This window comes from Leuciscus leuciscus, assembly GCF_965113295.1.
Source record: "Leuciscus leuciscus genome assembly, chromosome: 7".
Classification (NCBI taxonomy): domain Eukaryota; kingdom Metazoa; phylum Chordata; class Actinopteri; order Cypriniformes; family Leuciscidae; genus Leuciscus; species Leuciscus leuciscus.
The window spans coordinates 11783416-11808355 of record NC_138731.1 but is presented as its reverse complement, the minus strand read 5'-3'; the positions used below and the strand labels follow the sequence as shown (position 1 = coordinate 11808355).

General features: G+C 37.8%; 1 protein-coding gene across 6 annotated transcripts in view; it reads right to left on the bottom strand.

Moving 5' to 3' along the window:
* Positions 1-2040: 2040 nt before the first annotated feature.
* tlk1a (tousled-like kinase 1a) overlaps positions 2041-24940 on the bottom strand; it is a 44773-nt gene continuing 21873 nt past the window's right edge. Inside the window, exons 3-24 of one of the 6 annotated variants that reach the window (XM_082176115.1) lie at positions 24687-24758; positions 19541-19579; positions 18610-18688; positions 18395-18438; positions 17272-17297; positions 16814-16880; positions 16596-16691; positions 14463-14549; positions 13840-13932; positions 13535-13645; positions 13142-13278; positions 11609-11797; positions 11047-11113; positions 9910-10007; positions 9562-9643; positions 9378-9469; positions 8706-8795; positions 8443-8612; positions 7966-8101; positions 7773-7884; positions 7512-7619; positions 2041-3101 (exon numbers count right to left, since the gene is read on the bottom strand). In XM_082176115.1, the coding sequence (XP_082032241.1) occupies positions 2961-3101; positions 7512-7619; positions 7773-7884; positions 7966-8101; positions 8443-8612; positions 8706-8795; positions 9378-9469; positions 9562-9643; positions 9910-10007; positions 11047-11113; positions 11609-11797; positions 13142-13278; positions 13535-13645; positions 13840-13932; positions 14463-14549; positions 16596-16691; positions 16814-16880; positions 17272-17297; positions 18395-18438; positions 18610-18688; positions 19541-19579; positions 24687-24758 (2136 nt within the window). In that variant the 3' untranslated portion in view covers positions 2041-2960. The remainder of the gene's footprint in view (positions 3102-7511; positions 7620-7772; positions 7885-7965; positions 8102-8442; positions 8613-8705; positions 8796-9377; positions 9470-9561; positions 9644-9909; positions 10008-11046; positions 11114-11608; positions 11798-13141; positions 13279-13534; positions 13646-13839; positions 13933-14462; positions 14550-16595; positions 16692-16813; positions 16881-17271; positions 17298-18394; positions 18439-18609; positions 18689-19540; positions 19580-24686; positions 24759-24940) is intronic. The other 5 variants (XM_082176116.1, XM_082176117.1, XM_082176119.1 and 2 more) reach the window with 5 other exon arrangements.

Genomic DNA, 24940 nt, shown 5'->3' with positions numbered 1-24940 from the left:
ATTCTAGATCACAAGTCCTCAATAGTTATTTCCTACTCCTCTGAGACACGGCGCTGCAGTTGATGTGGGTTTGGGTGCCAAATCTGTCCCTGTAGCTCAAGGAGAAGGTCCTGTCTCCAGTAAGGCTCCAATATTACCCATTGAGAAGCCTAAATAACATTGGGAACCATGGTCTTCTGGGCCAATTTGGTGCCACTGGGAGCATCCCAGCCACTGGTGCACTTGAAGACAATGTTTGTCTTTCAGTCCGCATTACGCAAATGTTTGTGAAAGACGGAAGCCGAGGTATTCTGAATGAATTTTTTTTAGTTTTTTTTACCTGCCATCTTTGCATGTATGCGGGAAGATTGAAGGGACAGTTTGCTGGCTATCAAGGGGTTAAAGAGGGGAGATCCGAATGACATTCCAGGTCATGTGATGACTTTTACTATTATGTAGACTGTGGCTGCGTCCGAAATCGCATAATCTCTTGAGTAGGTATTTATTTTGAATAAGTAATTACTTTACAACCACTAAAACGCTCTATATAGTATGAGTGTGTGTAGTGTGAATGTAATAATCAGGACATAATACATTTGCCATGTTGTCATTTATCATGTGACCAATATACCAGCATCAGTTGCGTTCCTTCACCTTCATTCACAAATCCTCTCCTGTGGCCTCATGGGATAGTAAAGTGTCCATCGTATGCACACTTCAGAATCTCGCCGGAAGTAGTAGGTCATCTGGTGGTTTTGCCTACTCTTTTATGAGTACTGTGAATTCAGACATATTACTTTTGTCACATACTGTTTTTTGCCCATTATATAGTAGAGAAGTATGCGATTTCACATCCAGCCTCTACCTGTGCTGTACATGAGCGAGAGATAACATCTATTATGAATCACTGCCTCTTATGGTCGGTAACGAAATAGAACCAAAATTAAAACGAGACACTATAACAAGGATATTATGACTTTTGCGAATATCAAAAATGTCCTTTTAAATGTGACATTTACTGATTAAAATGTTTCATCTTTTGTATTGTTTATAGAATACAAACGTTTCATGAAATTGTCATGAGCTCAGGGTGAGCTACCTCTAAACACCCCTTTGCAACCTTTATTTTTTAAGAGTGTATCTGGTAAGGTCTCTATCATGTGGTACCGTCTAAGCAATTTTTGACTCATTTGTTTTGGCCTAGTTTCACAAACAGATCTTAGATTAAGCCAGGATTAGGCCTTAGCCCAATTAGGACATTTAAATAGCTTTTATAAACGTGCCTCAAAATATGTCAGTGCCATTGTTTTGTCTCAAGATGCACATGTTTTTTTCTTTTTCTAAGATATATCAGTGCAAGTTGCTTTCAGTCAAAACAGCTCAAACGTGCATTTTAATCTGGGACTAGTTTTAAACCTTGTCTGTGAAACTGGGAGTTAGACTCAATCTGTAAAAAATAAAACTAATGTGGGGATGGTTTATGGTTAAAAATCAGCCACAAGTTATGCAAGTCCGATCATACTTTTTTCTTAAGGCTCAGTCAATGGTGATTTTCTTTGCTTTGCATAATGCTTTGTAAATCCATCAAAATATGGAATTTTTATTAATGGCACATTCTATTAGAACAACAAGCCCCTTTAATCCAATACCTTAAGAACATGAATGGTAAATTGAGTCCTACATACATACAGTGGTGCCCTACGGCATGATTATAATTTTTTTCTTCCTAAATCATTGATTTTTTTATGTTAAGTCACCAACATGTTTGACAAACCTGCATATTTATAAATTATAAGAAAATTTTTTTTTAGCACAAAAACACCTTTCCACTACATATCTGATGGACACTTTAAAATTTACTAGGTACAGGTGTGGCTTATCCTACCCCACAGGAAATAATTAGAAATTTACAGAAATAAAATGCCATTGCCAGCATGTATTTTGCATTCGATTCACTCTGACTTGACACATGCACAGAGCTTTCCTTTAGAAGGCCAGTGGGTGGCGCTACAGACTGTTGGCAGAACAGATATTCACATCACTAAACCAAATACACTGCAGTAAATGGAGCTTCCTGGCATTTATTTGAAATTCTTTTAACAGGACTGTACAATTTATACCCAAAGTACATTATACAGCGGTTTGAAAAAGAGCAACATCAAAGCAGCAAAATCAAAAAACACACCAGGAAACCAAATTTACAAGAAAAAAAAGGGCAAATGTTAAACCTCTGTACAGGATGAATCTGCTGAAAGTTAATATCTGAAATTAAGGTCCTGTACAACAAATATACATGAATTCTCCAGAGGGGATTCTTTTATTTTGTCCTGCATAGGATTCTGTACATTGCCATTCATCTACATTTGGTTATTTTGTGCATTAAACATTAGTTTGCTGCCTGGGCCTAGTGTGCCAGTAGCCTCTCTGTATGCTAGAATTACATTCTCATAGCTAGTTGAACAAAGCAAGGAAAGCTAACACTGTTGTCTGTACCACATAACATTACTACAGAGTGAAAAATGAAACCTTTGCACGCCAGTTACAGTAACTCTGAATGTATGCTCTTCAAAGAAATCCTTAATTTACTGAAACCCAGCCGAGACCATGGGAATTGATAGTGGTTTTCCAGGACTCTCCTCTTTGAACTTGGAGGCAACCATGGGAAAAACCAAATGACAGTAGCTGTGCCCTATTGAGTCCTTAGAAGGCATTATTTTTCTTCAATGACTTTATTGTGACATTCTCTAGATGTCTAAATATTCATGCTTTATTTTTCTTCATTTGCTTCCGAAACACTTTTCTTAGTAAACCCAAATCTCGCTGCTTGCAAAAGCACAATAATTCATCACAAACTTCCTCAAGCTGAGGAAGCCAGCTTCTTTTCCTTATGGCTGCCTGGAAATGTTCCCACCCTGCTCTCGGGTAGGGAGATCAGACGCTGGCCAGTCCGGCTGTCAGTCAAGAGTTCTCAGTGCAAGTTGTCAATAGGAGGCTGAGTTTGGTGCCAGGGTTCCTGACGAACTGGCCCGTCTTATGTGAGGCAGCAGGTAGGAGTCACTGCCCAGCTGGTGCACATCAAACCGGTCCTCTTTCCTGTAGGCTAGACACCGGCGGATGAAGGCCTACACAAAACAGTAACATGCCATTGATTACATACGCAAAAACTCAAGGACACCATGACTTGTCAGTTTTTGTACAAAATAATGTGAAAATATGGTGATTAATATAAAAATTAGAAATTTTGCCACAACAGCAATTAATGGTTTCTCAAACAGAAGAGTATGCCAAAGTTCAGCAATTTATGATGAACAGTGAAAACTCTTGCGTTTTATTTGTTGTTTTAATTTAGATCCTACACGTTTTCCTTAACAGATGTTAAATATGGTCTGAAAAATCTACAATGTGTTTAACACTAGAAGTGCCAGAATTCCATAACTACTAGAACTGCCGCAAGCGGTCATTTTGACCGCTATATTCCAAACTCTATATCTTTAATGATACATACCCAATTGAGAGATTAATGCATTTATTGTATTAATATGTCTTTAAAAAACAAAACAACACCAAACTGTACATTTAAACAAGTTTAATTATACATTTAGAAATAAATAATATCCGTAGATGTCCTGAACAAAATGACGGAGTAGCCCATATTTGTTTACACAGTTAGATCGCGTCGCGCCCGCCGACACACACACACACACACACACACCCCAACCATATTCCAGTATTGCAATTGCAGCCTGTTCATTATAGCCACAATAAAATATAATAATAAAATAGTCAACCTAACATAAAAATTCCACTGCTCTGTTTGTAGCCTAGTAGGCTAGCCTACAATTCGTACCATTTTGTGCATGTGAAGAGGATGATTTTTTTCCGTCGATATTGGAACGTGAGTGAAGTACAAAGCCTATAATAAAGAAATAGTTTACCATCCAAATACATCGCAAATGTTGAAACATTTTGATTCTAATTAGAAAGTTACGTGAGCCTAACGCCGCTTACTTTCACTTTCGCTTATAACGCATTTCATTTTAGCTTGTTTATAGTTATTTTTTCATTCTTGTTCTGTTCTGAATATCATTACATTTAAATGATTTGTTGTTGAATATGTTTAGTGTATTTTTAACAACATTTTATTGTTGTGTATATTGGTATAGCCTATAATAATACCGCGAAATTCCGTGCGGTCAATATGACCGTCTATGGCCGAAATAGGTAAATATGTTCATTTGTTTTTTTGCCTTATGTGTAATTTATATGAAAAACATTTTAAATGAAAATACAGACACTTTTAGGAAAAGTCAGGTACCAGCAGGATTGTATTTATTTTTTCAACAAAGTTATTGCAGATATAAAATTCAAAACGGTCAAAATGACCGCCATGGCCGTTCTAGTGTTAAGGCCGTGTTTTTTTTTTGTTTGTTTTTTTGCTTTAAAACAGTTTTTACACGTTTGTCGAGGCTGGTATGTTACTGAGCTGTTAAGAGAGATGGCTCCGGGCTGCGTTTCACATAAGCAGTGATAGCCTAATTGATCGCAGAAACCATAAGTGGCAATTGTTCGAAACGCAGCCCTGGTCTGTTATTACCGTGTTCCGCTAGCGTAATGTGGGCAGGCATGCCTTCGTTTTGAAAAAAAAGTCTCGTTTTGGTGTGTTTTCGTAAGTATCGCATTCGAGGTTTGAAAACGCCAGAGTAGTGTGAACGCCAGGCATAACCGTAGCAAAAGTTGTGCGTTTTAAAACAAAAATGTGTAAACAGGGCCTAAATTTCAACTGTTAACGTCACATTCTAACTATGTATGCTATTATGTTGGCAAATTATTTGCCAGAATACTGTAGCTAGGGATCTCCTGCTGTTTTGAGTGACATGGAGGCACACACTCGTTCATTTAGTGAAGCTCAAAAGAGACTTGCTTACGGTAAAAGTATTTTGTAATGGAAATATGTGCCTTGAATTCATTCAGTTGTGTAAAATGATCACTAAACCTTTGGCTGCACTGCCTGACTGCTCCCTTGGCTTGTATGATGCATTTATTTTTAGAAATTATATTTTAGAATTGGGGCAATAGTCTGGAAACATACACTGATGAGCCAAAACATTATGATCAGTCAGAGATGAAGCGAATATCATTGATCATCTCCTAACAAGGCCACATATATTAAGGTCTGAGTAGATTAGATGGTAAGAAATCAGTTCTCGTAATCGACGTGTTGGATGCAGGAGAAATGGGCAGGAATAAAGATCAGAGTGTCTCTGAAACGGCAAGGCTTGTGAGTTGCTCCTGGTCAGCAGTGGTGAGGATTTACCAACAGTGTCTGGGACACACCACAAACCAGCGACAGGGTGTTGGACGCCCAAGGCTCATCGAGGCTATCCCGTCTGGTCCGAACCGAGTGAAAGTCTACTGTGGCATAAGTCTTAATGATGGTTATAAGGGAGGAATGTGTCACAACACTCGCTGCGTTTGAGGCTGTGTAGATGAGCCTATGATGACCCCTGTCCACCGTCAAAAGCACCTACATATGGGCACACAAGCATCAGTACTGGACTTGGAGCAGTGGAAGAAGGTAGCCTGGTCTGATGAGTCCCGTTTTCTTTCACACCACTCGGACGGTAGTGTACATGTGTGCCGTTTACCTGGGGAAGTGCTGCACCAGGATGCAGTGTGGGACAATTACAAACCAGTGGAGGGAGTGTGATGCTTTGGGCAATGTTCTGCTGGGAAACCCTGGGTCCGGCCATTCATGTGGACACATGCCAACTACCTAAAGATTGTTGCAAACTAGGTAAACCCCTTCCTGGCAATGGTATTGCCTGGTGGAAGTGGCTCTTTCCACAGGATAATGCACTCTGCCACACTGCACACATTGTTCAGGAATGGTTTGAGGAACATGATGAAGAGTTCAAGGTGTTGACCCGGCTTCCAAATTCCCGAAATCTCAATCTGAGCATCTATAGGATGTGCTGAAACAACAAGTCCGATCCACTGCAGTTCCACCTTGCAACATACAGGACTTGAAGGATCTGCTGCTTAAGTCTTGGTGCCAGATATCACAGGACACATTCAGAGGTGTTTTGACAACACACGGAAGACCAACAGCATATTAGGCAGGTGGTCATAATGTTTTGGCTCATCATCTGTGTATATATTCCATAGCAGCAACACACAGCGAAAAAGCAACATGATCTCGTTCAATTTCAATGGAGAAATGGTGAATTCCGGCTGAATCGGTGACTGTGTGTGACAGGATGAAGGCAAGTCCAGAGACACAATGTTGAGAAACGTATAATTTTATGCAAAAGAACGACGACTTTCGGGAGCGACATCCAATGTGTCAGTGGAGCTCAAACTTCACCTATCTTGAATGCAGATAAGACAGAACAGAGAATTTACGAGCAATTTCACAGTTATATATGATTTATCTGAAACCAAACACATGGATATAATATTAATAGAATTTTGGCAGTCTCAGTGAGTTTGATTCATACATTGCTACTTCTTGTTAATTATATGATGCAATGAGCGGTTCAGTAATGATACAGTTCATATTACATTTTTCTCTGAATAATGTTCATTATTGGAGCAAAAAAATATATAATTTGTATGATTTGAATGATGTTTCGTAGTTTTTCGGCAGTATGAGTTTAAATAGTATTTTGATAGAGGGTTATGATTTAAAGCACTAGCACTGCTGTAGTTTATATAACACTCTCCAAAAGCAGAATATTACTTTTTTAGAAAACTAATTCTAAGTCAAATCTCAGTTTTACCATCAATATATCTCATTTGTGATCACATTTTTAAAGATACATGTGCAGTCTACCAAAAAAATATTAGTGGAACGGCCATTTTAGACCCTGTAGTGACAAAGCCCCTCGTGGGGCTGGTGAATGGGGCTTTACTAATCTAGCACTACTGCATGTGGATAATTGACAAGTAACAAGAGACATGGACATTTCATCAATATTTTAGGTGCTGTAACTGCAAACCATTTCTCACCATTTTTAAAATCACCTTTCAGTGAAGACAAATGATTAAAAGCACTAATATTCAATAGTGTCTCTCAATTAATGTCAGCTAATAACAACTGCAAGCATAATAATTTATAAAGGAATAAGCAACTTTTTTTTTTTTAATAGTTCTAGATCAGTGGTTCTCAAACAGGTGGCCGGGGTTCTCTAGGGGGCCTCAAACAAGACAATACAAGCAATAAAATAGGCAAAAAAAATTTATGGTTCTTATTGTAATTCACCTCTTCAATCCCCTTGAAGAACATATACAGTATACAAGATTTTCTACTTTTAAAAGAGTGATTAATAAAATCTCATAACTCCATGAGCATTTTAAAAAAGGATATACAAATTATGTGTAAAAACTATTTCAACAAAATAATCCTTCTCACAAAAGACTGGAAAAGGAAATTCACCGGTTAAAAAGTCACACTACAGAAACTATTGTGATGCGTCATGTCAACCACCCATAAACCTTCTTCAATCATTATTGATTATTATATTACTGATTACCTTGGCTTCGTTGCTGGCAACAGGTTTGGAAGGGAACTGGACCTCTGTGGCTTTCAGGATGGTGTTCTCCTGCAGGATGTCCTGCTGAGACTGGTTATGGCCAAATGGCTAAAAAAACAAATCAAATTTGCATGGTTATGCTATCTAGTAATAACATGACCTAGTTCTACAGATGGAAAATGACAGGTATTCCCCCTATTACTCTGTAACTTGTAAATGGTACTGATAATATTCCCATTTATTCCGAGAATTGCTCCTCACCTTTCTTCCATAGAGGCACTGGAAAAATATGACCCCGACAGACCAGACGTCCACCTTATTGGAGATCTTTGGAGGCTCTTTACCCACCACAAAACACTCAGGGGGGAGGTACCTTACAGCCACAACAAGACACAACTGAGCTACATACTTTAAAAGGCAAAAGCCAAAATATGAGTGTATTTGCGAGCGTTACCAGTAAGTGCCTGCCCCTTGTGATGTCAGGTCCATTCCATCGACTCCGTAGTTGTCGTCGTCCATGATTTTAGACAGTCCAAAATCTGTGATCTTTATCTCTCCACATGCAGTTCCATCTACCAGTAAAATATTCCCTGTACACAACCACACAAAAATAAAAACAAGAACATAGATTCCTTAAACTTTGTTACACCCTTCACGTATGCACTATAAGGGGGGGTTGAATTATATAAAAAATAAGATATTTTTATACTTTTAATACTTTCTATTTAGCAAATAATCCTGAAAACAAAAAAAAGTATCATGATTTCCACAAAAACATTAAGCTGAACAAAGGTTTTCAACATCGATAAGAAATGTTTCTTGAGCATCAAATTAGCTATTAGAATGATTTCTGAAGGGTCATGTGACATACAGGCAGAAAGTCAAGCATATCTGAGTGTTAGAGAGCTAAAGACAGAGAATGTGTGTTCACCAGGTTTGAGGTCATAGTGAATTATGGGTGGCTTGATCTCGTTCAGGTATCGTAAAGCATTAACGATCTGCATGACGATAGAGCGAGCCTCTTTCTCAGACATCAGCTTGTGCTGTTTCAAGTAGAAATCCAGGTCGTTTCCTTCACAGTATTCCAAAACCGTACAAAACCTGCAGGAAACAGACAACCCAATGTAACTTGCGTCCAACCTCACTGATGTGTTTTGATAGTTGATTGGTGAAATTTGCATGGGTGGAACTCACGTGTCTGTGTCCAGTGAAAAGTAATCGTACAATTTAACTATTCTGGGATGATCCAACTGTTTATGTATTCGGTATTCCCGACAGGCGTGTCTGCGGAGAAGAGAGGCACGGGTTACCATGGGCAACAGAGGTGAGACCCAGGCGATCAGCGTCATGAGAGACAGACGGACTAAATTTCCAGACATTTCAAGTTCTGCACAGAATACCAATAGGCATGGAAACACACCCTTACATATGTCCCCACACCCCAATATGAGCCTGCCACATATCAATCGCACATACAAAATAAGAGATAATTGGCTCTAAAAATAAAGCAATCCTTAAAAGGAATGTTTTGGGTTAAACGCAGCTTAAATACGGCATATCTGAATGAAAATGAGGCTGTGAGGGATAGACGTACAGTCCGTTAAATGTCGTTTCACAACAGATGTTTTCTGCATTGTTTTGTCTACTGAGAATGTTTTGGAAAGATATATTTCCAATGTTGTGTTGGCTGAACATACTGAAAAGGTTGTACATGTATTTTCCTTTCCATCAAATGAATCATGTCAACCCTGTCTATAAAGTTAAAGTGCATAATTCACAATCTGAAATCTACTTCATTTCTCGCGGTGATGCACAGCATGCCACTGATGTATTTAACAAGAACAGCATCAAAGAGGAGGAACGTACTTGTGGTAATTTTCTTTCTTCTCCTCTCTCCAGTTTTTGTTGAGCTGATGAATCTTCACAGCAGCGTACCGTTGCTCAATTAAGTCAAACGCCTGAAGAGCAGAATGATGAATTCAAATGATCCGTTTCTTTCTCAAAGGTCAGCATGAATCAGGCTCTGTTATAAATGAGGGGGTAAAGATACCTTGTAGACCTCACTGAAACCACCCCGGCCGAGCAGATGTAACAGCAGATAGCGTTCGTTCAGGGTGGGATGGTCCTTGAATCTAAGAAAGGTTTTTAAAAAAACAAAAAACAAAGAGAAGCAGGAGAAAAAGGAAGGGTTGGTGGAAAATAATCATGGAAAACCAATAAATAAATGGACAACATTTTAGAAAAACGCAACAAAAGTGTAGAAAACGGGCCCTTTACAGCCAGTGAACTCATGAAACTGCTGTTAATACGAGGAGTATTAATACGAGTCCACTTCAAAAGACACAAAATGGAAGGAAATACGAGATCAGAGGCTGATGTCATCAGTGTCGGTACATACTGTGAGCTGTCCTCATTGTTTATTCTTTTCAACTCTCGGATGTGAAGATTTCGCACCCTCTCCAACCTCTCCAGCTCTGCCTGAATCTCTGCCTCCTCCTACAAATACACACACAAAAAGTCATGCGTGTCAAATGTTTCTTGAGTAGAAAATCAACATGTTAGAATGATGAAGACATGATGCTGAAAATTCAGCTTTGATCACAGGAATAAATTACATTTTAAAATATATCCAAATAGAAAACAGTTATTTTAAACCGTAATAACATTTCACCATATTATTGTTATTTTATTTTGATCAAATAAATGCAGCCCTGGTGAGCATTAGAGATTTCTTTCAAAAACATGAACAATCTTACCAGCCCCAGATCTCAAGTAAATGAATGAATTCTGGCACCTTCATAATTACACATTAAAATGTCTTTATTTTACACTGTAGAAACAAAGACAGGCAGCAACTTTTCTTTTTTTAAATGTTTTAACTAGTGCTATCAATCAAATACAAAAATGAATTGTAATTCATGTAATAAATGTAATTAATTGCGATTAATCGCACATAACATTAAAGTTTTTAATATATTTTATATACAGTACTGTGCAAAAGTCTTAGGCATGTTGTCAGATTTCTTGTGCATACAGAAATCTCACTGGATTATTACAATTAATGGCAAAAACAATGTTTGGAAATGTAAACTGATATTTCCTACTGACACACTACAGCTAAATATATAAATAACTGACTTAAAACCATCGGGGGGGGGGGGGGATATTAACATGCCTAAGACTTTTGCAGAGAACTATATATATATTTATATTTCACATTTAATCTGCAAATTAGTGTAGAAACAACATACAGTCTATTTTAAATATTTGATCTAACAGGTCAGAAATATCAAGAAATTGAATAACAATTTATGGCACATGATCTGACACATTTGCATGAATAAGAGCGTGCTAAATGCTAGCTAATGGATGACACAAAAAACAGATGCTGCCTCAACTGCGTTAAATATTGTTAACACATTAAATTGAAGAAAAAAATGGAATCGCATGCATTAACACATTAATTTTTAATAACAGCCCCAGTTTGAACCTCTTCTGAATGCAGGAGGATCTGAATCATACAGGAGCCACTGACCTTTTTGAGATGGCCGAGTCTCAGTTTGAAGATCTCCTCCTGCTCGTGGTACTCAGCTAATGTTAGCCTGCAGGAACATCAGAGGAACAAGACTAAAAAAAAAACCCTCCGTACATGTACTGGGTTAGGATGCTCTGACTGTCAAATTCTGAAGAAGCTTATGAGATCTCGCCACACTGCTCACCTAACAGGCTATTTTTCATATTGTGGAAAGAAATGTCTTCAAACTTACATTTGGCTCCTAATAAATCATGTCCTGCCATTTTTCAAACTATAAACAATATTAATGTTTATTTTAAAATAATTCAGATTTTAATAATTATCAACAAAACAATTTTCAAGCATTTAAACAGAATCATTCAGATCAAAAGGTTTGTAATATCTTCAGAAATATGTTAGTCAAGTGTCTCCAAACTTTTGACTTATTCTTGTTACATCTGCTTAAGGATCATTTCTAGAAAATCAAATCAGCGACTTGTTCGTGTGAATGTTAGAGAAGCATGTAAAGCATGGAAGGCCGTTGTGTGTGTGTGGATAACAGAGGTTGTATCGCATCACTCACAGCTGTGGAAGGCTGGGTTTGAGGAAGGGGTCGTTGTCAGAACCGTTCACAGCCTTGGTCTTTCGTTGTTTCGGCTCAGAGTTGGTGCTGGGCGACTGTGAGCTGCTGGATGCTGGTGGTTTTCTCTTAGCTAACAATTTCCTCTGTCTTTCGATTTCTTCACGCTGTTGAATGATCCATTCCTGCTGTCTGCATAAAAAAGGCAATAAAAACAGTTCATATAGGCAATAGTACAACTTAAATTCTGTAATCAAGTGAAATCTGTAATGGACGGACAGATCTACAAGAGACCTGAGGCCCGTTCACACTAAGAACGATAACAATAGAGATAACTATAACAACTATATTTGCATCCACACCAACGGACGATAATGTCCTGTTTTTGTAACAGTTGTGCTGTTCGTGGCTTGAAATGCTCAAGCTCTTTAAAGGATTAGTTCACTTCAGAATTCATTTATTGATACTCTCCCCCACGTCATCCAATATGTTACTGTTTTTCTTTCTTCAGTCAAAAAGAAATTAAGGTTTTTGATGAAAACATTCCAGGATTTTTCTCCATATAGTGACTTCAATGAGGTCCAACGGGTTGAAGGTCCAAATTGCAGTTTCAGTGCAGCTTCAAAGTCTCTAAATGATCCCAGCCGATGAATAAGAGTCTTATCTAGTGAAACAATCTGTCATTTTCTAAATATAATAAATATATATATACTTTTTAACCACAAATGCTCGTCTTGCACTAGCTGTGATGCGCCACACATTGCGTAATCACGTTGAACGATCACGTGAGATGCAGGCGGAAATACCGACCTAGTGTTTAAAAAGCGAACCTGTTTTTTTTCGCCCTACCCTACCTTTTTGAAACAGAATCCAAGTGACCTTTCAACGTGATTACGTAAAGCGCGGCGCATCGCAGAGCTAGTGCAAGACGAGCATTTGTGGTTAAAGAATATTTGAAAATGACTGATGGTTTGTCTAGAAAAGACTCTTATTCCTCGGCTGGGATCGTGTCGAGACTTTGAAGCTGCACTGAAACTGACATTTGGACCTTCAAACCGTTGGACCCCATTGAAGTCCCAATATGGAGAAAAATCCTGGAATATTTTCCTCAAAGCATGAATTTCTTTTCGACTGAAGAAAGAAAAACATGAACATCTTGGATGATGTGGAGGTGAGTAAATTATCAGGAAATTTTTATTCTGAAGTGAACAATCCTTTAAAGTCAGGTGGATCCTGATTGGCTGTCAATTTTCTTATCGTTCATCAGCTGGAATATTTTTCCCCCAAAAAAAATTCCAACCATGTTTTTCAAGTTTTGGTGTATTCCTTTTCCCAATGAATAAGACCAATTATAAAAACTTTAGTTGTCTTTTACTTTAGAGACGGGTGAAAATGTGAGTGAAGACAGACAAAACTGGGGCTGGGGCACTTTATCCCAAAGTATACTTCTTTTTACAAGTCAAGTTATCAGAGCACAGATCACCTATTAGTATCAGATTATGTGCTTATGCTGTCAAACTTCAGTAAGTGTCTTACTTGACGAGGTTCTGGAAGGCATATCCGTCTGTCCACTGCTCTGTAAACGAGGCTCCGTGTCTCACAGTGGTAAAATGACCCAAACGCAGTCGATCCTGCATGCTCTTCTCCCGACACGCCTGCTTCTCCTGTGTGCTCTGGACAAATACACACACTTTTAGAAAGATCTGAACCACTTCTTACTCTTTGTACCATTTTCAAACTATTAAACGATGCCATTACACAGCAACCCTGTAGGTTACACACAATCGTTTTAGATATTGAGGTAATAAGACATGCTAGTTTAAATACACACACACACATCAAATAATTGATATGTAATAACAGACCAGCACTGGGTCATTGTTAGAACGCTACAACACTGACTTCTTAAATATCACAAGGATTCTTCACCTTCTCAATCAGAAGTTTCTTGCTCATGGTGATGCACTTGTTTAAACGTTCTTTGTACTTTTCTAGAAGCTTTTGTTGTTCATCAATTTGTCGTCTAAGATCACAGTTTGCCTGTGGAGAAGAGGAAGAGAAAATGCATTAAAAAAAATCTGACTCTGCTAAGCTGAACTACTTTAGCTAAGCTGATTTCTCACAAAAACAATTTGATACACAATATTTTTGATGAGATTAATTATTTTGTCTCATGTTACTCCTTCCCATCCCATCTTTTCCTCTCTCTCTCTCTCTCTCTCTCTCTCTCTCACCCGCAGCAGATCGTCTATCCTGCCCTCCTTCTTCTCCAGGTCCAGGTTCTTATTGCTCTCTATAGTGGCCAGTTTTACCACCGTCAGGTCAGTCTGCAGAAGGACAGAATACAAACAATTCAAGACAACTACACATTTTTATGTTGTTCTATAAATGTTTCTTGATCAACAGTAATTCTAAGCTGCAAGGTTAATTTGTATCAGAACAGATTTCACTTTATTTTTGATATATAAAGATCAGACATAAAACAGTCAAGGAAACTTTTCACCACACATTAGTCATTTATTTGTTCTACTTTTTAAATTACATTTTATGTTTAGATTTTATTATTTTATCATTATCCCAGACAAAAAAAAAATAAAAATAAAAAAGGCGAAATAAAATATTTCAATATTTATTGAACTATTTTTACTCTCATTTCTACCACAATCAACACTTTTTGCCCTCAATGAAGCTTTCACCCCTCTTTTCAAAAGTAAGCATACTTGTTTAACAAGGAGAGTGTCAAACTCAGTTCAAAATCATCAGATTAATTGATTTGTTGTAATCTACAGTTTTATTCTAAGATGATAGCTAATGAGATTCTGGTTTCTTGAGTGCAAATGCATTATGACAGTCCCACCTGAATACTCTTGACTGCCATCAGTCTAGAAGAAATCACAGAGTCCCCAAAACACAGGCTGGTGGGAGACGAGCTGCTTTGCCGGGTCTGATCAAACACAAGATTGTACATTATTTGATTAAACTGCATAGTAATGAGAGGCACAAGTAGAGTTTGTATTGTGGCTGAGCTGAAACTATACAAGTGTTGTGGACATGTATGTGTGCGAGTCGTGATTGATTACGATACACAATTAGTGAACTGAGTCAGAGCGAGGCCCAGTTTACACTTACACATCTCGGATGCAGTGTTCATTTTGACAGCAAATTTTGATTTAGTTTTTAGTCATAGTCTTTTGGCTTAAAATGCCATTTAGTTTTAGTCATATTTAGTCATCTGAATTGTCTACTAAATACCGCTGTGTCAATATTGCTGCAATCCGGTGCAACACAATCTTCGCACTGAAAATGGGAGAAGAGATTTGAGATGCTTACACTTTTGGATACAAAATGTATATTTTAGTCAGAATTATGGCATTCCCTTTCTACTGTGCTCTGTCTGTTTGAAATGCATGCGCTCTTTCAGTGAAGGTTGTGAAGTTTAACAGAGACTTGCATGCTTTTATTTTCCTGCCATAGCTCACACTGCATCCACTGTTATTTTTCAGATGTGTTTGCAGAATAGGGATGGGCGATATGGCAAAAAATATCATATCACGATTTTCTTCAGGAAAATCACGATTCACAATTTTATGACGGTTCTTTTTCATGTTGGTTTTACTATTTTGCAAGTGACTGAACATTACAGCCAAACTAATGTGCCTATTTTAAGAAATTAATACAGGTTTGGAATAATGACAGAATTTTCATTTGTGTGTGAACTGTCCCTCAACCCGTGCGCATCCTTATGGACATTTGTCTTTTTCAGTATTGTTTTTTGTGGTAATTTTGCCCGTGTAAATGCCAACTGCATAAATTTTGGCACAGGTGTGTATTTTTATTGGAATTTAACTATTTCACCCCAATTTCCTTTAAAAAAAACCCTTTTTTTGCAAAAATACTTCCTCTCAGCACCTTTTGGACAAAAATGTCTGCATTGAAACCAATTAAAACTGAAATTTTTTATCCCAGGGCCATTTAACTATAAAATGATGCAATATTTGCCAGATGGTGCTATTTTTTCAGGTTTGGCCTATAAAGCAAATAGTCACTTTATTCCTGTTTTCTACTTTAGCATATTATAGAGCCAATTGGATAAATTATGAAGCGATAATTGTGTGGGTGTGTTGGTATGGATGTCATGTGGCTTGTATGTGTGTAATAAAAAAAGGTTTGCGCGTGTGTGCTTGTAATATTTGAGAGAGAAAAACTCGACTGCAAATCACAAATCCAACCACTGTGTGACCAGTGGAGTTTTGCTGGCATCTAACGGGGAAAATTTGGTACAGCGGCCAAACAAGATCTTACTGAAAGCTCATTTTTTGAGATATCAACCTCAAATTTGGAACACAACTTGCTTAGATTTATGGCTTAGATTTTCTAGCAGTTTTGCTAGAAAGGTTTGCTAGGAGTTCAACATGTTTCATAAAATATTAATTTTATATAAAATAATGTTCATAAATCATTTTCATAAACCTCTAACTTTTTGGGGGGGTTTTACTTTTTCTTTTCTTTTCACTTCAACAATAATCTGCCAATGGTCTTCTTTAAAATGAGACCAAACTTAAGTATTTGCACCCAAGCTTAACATTTTTATGACCATTTTTTAACATAGACATTTTTGTCCACTATGGACCTGTGTAACTTGTTTTAATTGATGCACAAGGGTTAAGGACAAGCGGCAGCATGCTAACTATTAGGCTACTGTCACTTTAAGACCGACACACACCCGAGCCGCCAGAACTGCAACTGATAGAATGTGCGCTGTAGAAAAATCGTACACCCCTGTCGCAGCATCAACGTGAATGTTCTTCTCAAACAGCACTATAACATAATGGTGAAATCAGAGATCCGCCTTCTGAAATCTGATCACAAGTGTTCACAGACGCATGTTACTACTGGGAAAAACAGCCGTCTGTCAGCCTGTGATCAGATCAGTCGAGACAGCTCTTAATACCAGGTGTAAACAGGGTCAGAGAGAGAGTGTGTGACGTACGCTGGATCCAGGTGCAGAGTGGGAATGTGAGTTCTGGGGTGAACGGATGACAGGTGGTAAACCTCTTACTGGACTGGACCCATTACCACCCTGAAACTACAGAAAGGAGGACATAAACAAATCATGTCGCTTGAAATCATGATCTATGTAAGAACATCAAGACACCACTCCACTTAACACCATATGAAGAGGAAGTGGAGAAAAAAATGTGCACAAACCTTCGAGCTCATGTGCATCGTCAACACATGAGGTTTTAATGTGCATAATATCAATGAGATTTGAGATCTGCGGCAGAAGGTAAGATATTCAGAAGACTTGAAATTTATTGCACAAGGTTTTTTTTGTTTTGGGGAGGGGGAGGGGGTGGGGGGTGGAAAGCCACTGGTCATTGTGTGCTTTCACTGCATGGAACAGAGCAGCTTGGACATTGTGTTCAATTTTTGCTCCCAATATAGCAAAACTGGCTCTAATTTGGATCAGACCCATGGCAGACAGGGAGTGAGTTCGGGAAACCTTGTTTGAAAAGTTTGAAATATTTTTTGCAATGCCGCTTTATGTTGGTAGCACAAAAATAATACACTACTACACATACAAAGACAGAATCAAATTAAAACTGACACCATTTATTTCATTTTCAATAAATGTAATTTGACTAATAATAAATTGTTGTTCTTACTTTGTCTGACTCATCAGTTTGTTATTCTAAAGAAATGAAAAACCTTTCATTAATGAAATGTTTCTCCACCTGACTTTTGATGTAACAATACCACTTGGGTGGGAAAATAATATTAATTGTATTTTAATAATAAAAAAAATTTCACAATCCAATCAAATCACAAATATTTAAAAAAATCAGGTCTACCCTACATTTCGTTCCAAATTTTCAGTTTTGCTTAAATTGTTTTTTTAATTGTTAAATATGCTACAAATGCGTTCACATTTTTAACCCTCTGTTTGCTGCTCGCAAGGTGGTCAAAAATGTCTGATTTTTCTTTTAATTTCAATTAAATGAATGTACTACATTTTAGTTCGATAATGATTTTTATTTTTAGGGGATTTTATGATACGAAATTATATTTATAGAATAGTTTTATTTATTTATATTTATTTATTTATCCACTAATATAAATAGTTATCATTTAATCAATTTATTACCAGTTAATCACTTCTTGAGCAAAGGCCTGAGAATGAAACTTCCAACTTAAACTGCTTCGGAGCACAGACTTAAGTTTGGTCTCTTAAAAAAAAAAAAAAAAAAAAAAAAAAAGACATTTGGCAGTAAAACTAAAAACAAAGTTATGGAAATTTAAGTTTATTATGGAAATTGCATCATAATACTATTTTCCAAAACATGTTTACTCTAAAACTGTGAGAAAACCAAAACCATAAATCTAAACCAGTTGTGTTTCAAATTTGAGGTCGAGATCTAAAACAAATAAAAAGTGCAGTACCGAACATTTCCACTAGATGAAATTCTCTTCCCATTCGTTTCCAATGCGGTCATTTTTGACCACGAACAAGTACAAGTGTGACTTCTTTTCAGGACCATTTAACATTTGTCATTTGTCCATTTGTCAGTGATTGTTGTGTTGTGTTGACATAGCAAGTGCCAAAACGTTTACCAAGTTTCGTACCATTCCGAAAAAGAAGGACATTTTTCAGTCTAAAATGACTGAACAGCATCAGAGGGTTAAAACAATATTGTCCAAGTTGCAATGACTTTATGTCAGTTCCGCTGTCATTAAGCCAATGCCAAAGATGTATCATACGTTTCCCTCAAATTACTGGCAGATACTCACATCAAAATAATCACTAATTTTCGGTCCCCGAATGACGGACTTCCCTATGAGAGGAAAAAAAAAAAGACATGAATAAGCATATTAAGCTACATGTAAATAACATACTAGAAAACACACACAGAGAGAGAGAGAGAGAGAGAGAGAGAGAGAGAGAGAGAGAGAGAGAGAGAGAGAGAGAGAGAGAGAGAGACAGAGAGAGAGAGAGGGGCATTTACCCTGACTGCTTTCTGATTGGTTGTCAGCAGCTTTCCTCTTCCTGCCCCGTGATGATTCAGAGTGCTTCTTTTCAGGAGTCTATAAATGAGAGATATTACATTCATACGCCATTTGTTATGAATTTATTCAGGTCTTCTTTTGCACTCGATGCACGATAACGCTGGCCTCAGCAAAGCACTGAGCACCACATTTAAATTCATAGTCTCCTGAGAGCAAATCGTACAATCTTTGAGTATCAGCTCATGGTAAAAAGAGACACATTGTGTGTCTTCGAATAGTATTTAATGACTCTTGAGTCTAAATGACTCTAAGAATATCTCTAATGTGAGAGTGCATAATCCAGGGCCTGGACCAATAATCACAGTCTATTTTCTCCCTCACCAGGGATAGGATGCAGAAATATCCTGCTCTTTTCAGCACAGACAAAGAGGGGTGAGCTGCCAAGGGCATCTTTGCATTCTGATCAGAGAGCAGTTCTTGCTCACTGGCTTGGACTGAAACCTCCACATCTGCCACCAAACTCCAGCAACAGATACCCACACACACCGATGTAACACTATTAAGAGATAAACGGTGTCCTACACACGCACTTAATATATAAAAAGAAACGCTGCCTCATCTGTATGTTGATTAAAATGCTAATCTCTTTATAGCTGAGAGACGGAGAGAAAGAGAGTTTCCAAAATAGATGTGGTTAAACTCCGCCCTGTATATTATACATGGCTTCATCATGTTAATTTCACAATCTAAGCTTAATTTGAGGTTATTGTAGAAATGATAAACTCTCATGTGGGCTAGACCAGTGCATTTTTGGAAACCACGTCATATCCCTGCAACGAGAGGACTGTTGATTTGACTGAACCGAGAGCCTCCAAAAGCATCAGTTATGTCTCGAATCAATTCTCACATGACTGGGACAGAGAGACTTACTGAATACGCAGGAGAGCTTCCTCTTTTCCCATCTGATCCCTGCAACAAAGAAAGAGGAAGAGAGAATGAGAGGAGAGGAAAAGAAAAAAAATAGGAAAGGACAGAAATGAATGGGGGGAAAATATATATATATGAAATGATGAGGAAAAGAGAAAAGAAAAAGAGAATGTAAGAAAAAAATGATGAATAGGAAAAAAGAAAAGGAGAAAATTAAGGTAAAAAGAAAAGGATAGTAAAAGGGAAAAGGACGGAAAGGGAAAAGGAAATAAGAGAATAAAAGGAAAAGGAAAACAAAAGAGGAGAGAAAAAGAACAAAAAGATGAGAAAATAGAATAAGGAAAAAGAAATGGGAAGGAAAGGGGGAAATAAATGAGCAAAAGAACAGGAAATGGAAAACAAGATGAAAGCGAAAGGAAAACAAAAAGACCGAAATGCAAGGAAAATCATAATGATAATGTGAAAATGATGGGATAAGGAAAATAAGCAAAAGAAGAAAATATTAGGAAGAGGAAAATGATAAATAGAAAAACGGATAAAAGAAAAAGGAAATGAGATAAAGAAAAAAAGGAAAACAAAAGCGGAAAGTATAAGGAAAAGAAAGAAGTAAAAAGGAAAATGATAAAGAAAATAATAAGTATAAGTATAAGTAAAGGGAGGAGGAGGAGGAGGAGGAGGAGGAGGAGGAGAGTGTGTTTCAGATGCGAGTGGGTCAGGAGCTGAAGCTGGTGTTTATAATTAGCCCTCAGTGACAATGACAGAATGTCACGGTGGCCCTAACGAGCCGCACAGCCTCATATTGATGTTCTGCACGCTCACAACTGGCACTTCTGGGTCACAATGGCCACCAGCTCAGAACAAGAACGTATAGAAGAACGCTTACCATCACTGCAATGCAATTACTAAAACTCAAATTATAAGAGCCTACAGAGAAACAAAGGCAAATTTCATTCAATGCATCAAAAAAAAAAAAAAAAAAAAAAATCACCCAGAGAACAATCCATGCACTCTCTTCAACTGTCTGTCTTGGTTTGATATAGACACTTCCATGCACTCTCTTCAACTGTCTGTCTTCATTTGATATAGACACTTCCATGCACTCTCTTCAACTGTCTGTCTTCAATTGATATAGACACTTCCATGCACTCTCTTCAACTGTCTGTCTTCATTTGATAGACACTTCCATGCACTCTCGTCAACTGTTTGTCTTCATTTGATATAGACACTTCCATGCACTCTCGTCAACTGTCTGTCTTCATTTGATATAGACACTTCCATGCACTCTCTTCAACTGTCTGTCTTCATTTGATATAGACACTTCCATGCACTCTCGTCAACTGTCTGTCTTCAATTGATATACTGTCTTCATTTGATATAGACACTTCCATGCACTCTCTTCAACTGTCTGTCTTCATTTGATATAGACACTTCCATGCACTCTCGTCAACTGTCTGTCTTCATTTGATATAGACACTTCCATGCACTCTCTTCAACTGTCTGTCTTCGTTTGATATAGACACTTCCATGCACTCTCTTCAACTGTCTGTCTTCGTTTGATATAGACACTTCCATGCACTCTCTTCAACTGTCTGTCTTCATTTGATATAGACACTTCCATGCACTCTCTTCAACTGTCTGTCTTCATTTGATATAGACACTTCCATGCACTCTCTTCAACTGTCTGTCTTCGTTTGATATAGACACTTCCATGCACTCTCGTCAACTGTCTGTCTTCATTTGATATAGACACTTCCATGCACTCTCTTCAACTGTCTGTCTTCATTTGATATAGACACTTCCATGCACTCTCTTCAACGATCTGTCTTCATTTGATAGACACTTCCATGCACTCTCTTCAACTGTCTGTCTTCATTTGATATAGACACTTCCATGCACTCTCTTCAACTGTCTGTCTTTGTTTGATATAGACACTTCCATGCACTCTCTTCAACTGTCTGTCTTCGTTTGATATAGACACTTCCATGCACTCTCTTCAACTGTCTGTCTTCGTTTGATATAGACACTTCCATGCACTCTCTTCAACTGTCTGTCTTCGTTTGATATAGACACTTCCATGCACTCTCTTCAACTGTCTGTCTTCAATTGATATAGACACTTCCATGCACTCTCTTCAACTGTCTGTCTTCATTTGATATAGACACTTCCATGCACTCTCGTCAACTGTCTGTCTTCATTTGATATAGACACTTCCATGCACTCTCTTCAACTGTCTGTCTTCGTTTGATATAGACACTTCCATGCACTCTCTTCAACTGTCTGTCTTCGTTTGATATAGACACTTCCATGCACTCTCTTCAACTGTCTGTCTTCATTTGATATAGACACTTCCATGCACTCTCTTCAACTGTCTGTCTTCAATTGATATAGACACTTCCATGCACTCTCTTCAACTGTCTGTCTTCGTTTGATATAGACACTTCCATGCACTCTCTTCAACTGTCTGTCTTCGTTTGATATAGACACTTCCATGCACTCTCTTCAACTGTCTGTCTTCGTTTGATATAGACACTTCCATGCACTCTCTTCAACTGTCTGTCTTCGTTTGATAGACGCTACAGAAGACACTTCTGCGCATGAAATGTTCTGAAATATAAAGATTACATAATCTTCATTCCTGTCACTGAAAATATAATCCGTGATGCATATATTCAAATCCATCATGAATATGCAAATCACCCAGCATTAAATGAGTCATGTGCTTCAGGCTGCAGGTGTTGGAGGCTGTGATTAGTGTTCAGGGGATTATGGGTAATCTAGTGTATATAGTCTGAGGTGGGGCCTTAATGGAGGTTTTGGTGCCATGTTGGGAGTATGTTGCAATGTGAGTGAAAGTCTGACAGTGGTGTGTGTGCGTCAGCTCTAATGCAGTGGGAGCATGTGTGTGACGTGTGTGTGTGTGTGTGTGTGTGTCTACAGTATCTAGGTGTCTGACATCTGGCATAATAAGCAGCTCACAGCCACAAGAGAAGTTTATTCTCAACCTCCCAGTTCACTTTCTCTCTCTCTTCATAACTCGCTTCATTGGCTTCCTCCTCCTCTTGCTCTGATTTATGTCACAGCAGGTGTGTTGTGCAGGGGGAGGGGAGGACAATTCATCTTACTATGATGCTTTGTGTGTGTGTGTGTGTGTGTGTGTGTGTGTGCATGTGTAGTGCTTTGCCTGCTGATGGTTTAACTATTGGGGGTTATGACAGATGCCAACCCAGCTTGAGTCTGCTACAAAACCTAAACACACACACACACACACACACACACACACACACACACACACACACCATCCTCTATGAGGCAGAAGCTCAACCCTCAGCACACACAGAACTAGAGCTTCATTACAGGGAACATTTCCCATCGGCCTGAGTCACACACACACACACACACACAAGCATCAATTTCTCTGTAACGCTTTGATTCAAAGAAAACACAGCAGAACGTCTCTGCACCATCTGCTGAACTATGAACAGAGTTATTAACAACAGCTTTCATCAGGACTCAACCGTGAACAGTTTAGAAAAGCATATCCATTACAGATCTCAGTTTGGAGCAAATGCTTCACTGCATCAATTAACGGTTTACTGATCATCTATTTATTTCTTTGTCATTCACAGTCCTTTTGGATAAAAGCTGTACAGATACAATCGCAGATAAACTTCTCGAGTGGCCAGCTTCACTGATTACAGGAGGAGCGCCACACGTCTTGAATGGCGAGAAGACTCCTACAGCACAAATGCCTACATGGAAATTAGCATCCTGAAGGCTGATTCTCATGATCTAGTAGCTATGATGAATGAAGAGAGACAATATTTTGTGTGAGAGTACTTTAAATAAGTATTTTCTGAGGTGTTCGCCAAAGATGAGTAACTTCAAAAAAGGATGGAGTCCTACTTTATTGGGAATATACCTTTTTGACCGGAATGAAAACAAAGCCGTGTTGGATAGAAGTAGAGAAGGACCCATATACAGTGCTTGCCATTATAAAGACTTAGTCTATCCCTCACAGTCTTGTTTTCATCCGTTTCATTCTATATGACGTCAACCCCCTGAATAAGGTCTATTACCAAGAATAAAAGCCGTGTTCATAAGCGTTACTCTTGAATGCCAATGAACACTTATTTAACAAATACTTACTCAAAATTCACTAATAAAAGATTCAAAAGCAGAAAATGGCCATTCCGACTAGGCCAAATGACTACTTCTCTTAAAAGTAAACACAATTCACTCACCCTCATGTCGTTCCAAACCCTTTTGTATATAAATAATATACAGCACGCAACACAAATATAATATTTTCAATGAAACCGGAGAGATTTCGGTTCCTCTACTGAAGGATAAAAATTTAAGTGCAGTGGACTTTCTAAGACATCGTAAAAGTAATGTTACTCCAAGTCTTCTGAAGAGACACAATCACCTTTTGTGATGAACAGATTTAATTTCATCATCATCATCATCATCACATATGGTAAACAGAAGCTCAACCGTACTTGCTTGACATGAGAACAAACGCCATTGGTTCTTGTACATTAAGCAAGCACGTTTGAGCTTCTGTTTACTATATTTGTTGTTACTGATGAAAATAAATCTGTGCTCAATATATGCGAGATGATGAATGTTTATATCTAAATAAAAGCCTAAATTTAATCTGTTCATCATACTGAACATTTGTCTCTCTTCAGAAGACCGCTCGATTCATATGGATAACTTTTACAATGTCTTTATGAACTTTTTGTAAAGTCAGGTATGGTTGCAGACTTTTACTGGAGGGACAGAAATCTCTCAAGTTTCTTTAAAAATATCTTTATTTTAAGTTTTGAAGATGAATGAAAGTCTTATGAGTTTGAAATGACATGAGGATGAGTAAATGATGACAGAATAAAAAATGTTGCCTCAACTATCATTTTAATTGGCCAATAAGTTATTGGCTAATGCTGTTAATCTTAAAGTTATAAAATATCAACAATAACATCAGTCTATCGCTAACTGTAATGAATCATGATGTGTATTATTGTCTTGTAATATCCAGCACTAATTGTTTCCCAGTGAATATTCTTTTTGGAAATATGCCACAATATATAACAGGTATTTGGTTTAAAGATTATGATCATACATAAAAAAATTTAAAAGCACTACTTACCTCTGACTCTTTATCACTGGAGGAGCCCAGACTACCAAAACTGTGATTGGAACATTCGTTGTTTGTCAAGGTCTGTACAGGAGAAACACATTTACATGAATCAATGCAGATGAGCCAGCTGAGAGTAAAGGCGGATGAATATGAGGTATTCATGCAACAGGTGTTATGAATTAATGATTTGACAACTCAAAGGAGAGGACAGTTGTACAAGCAAGAATACATCAAACAGAGAATTGTGTGTTTCAGTGTGAAGT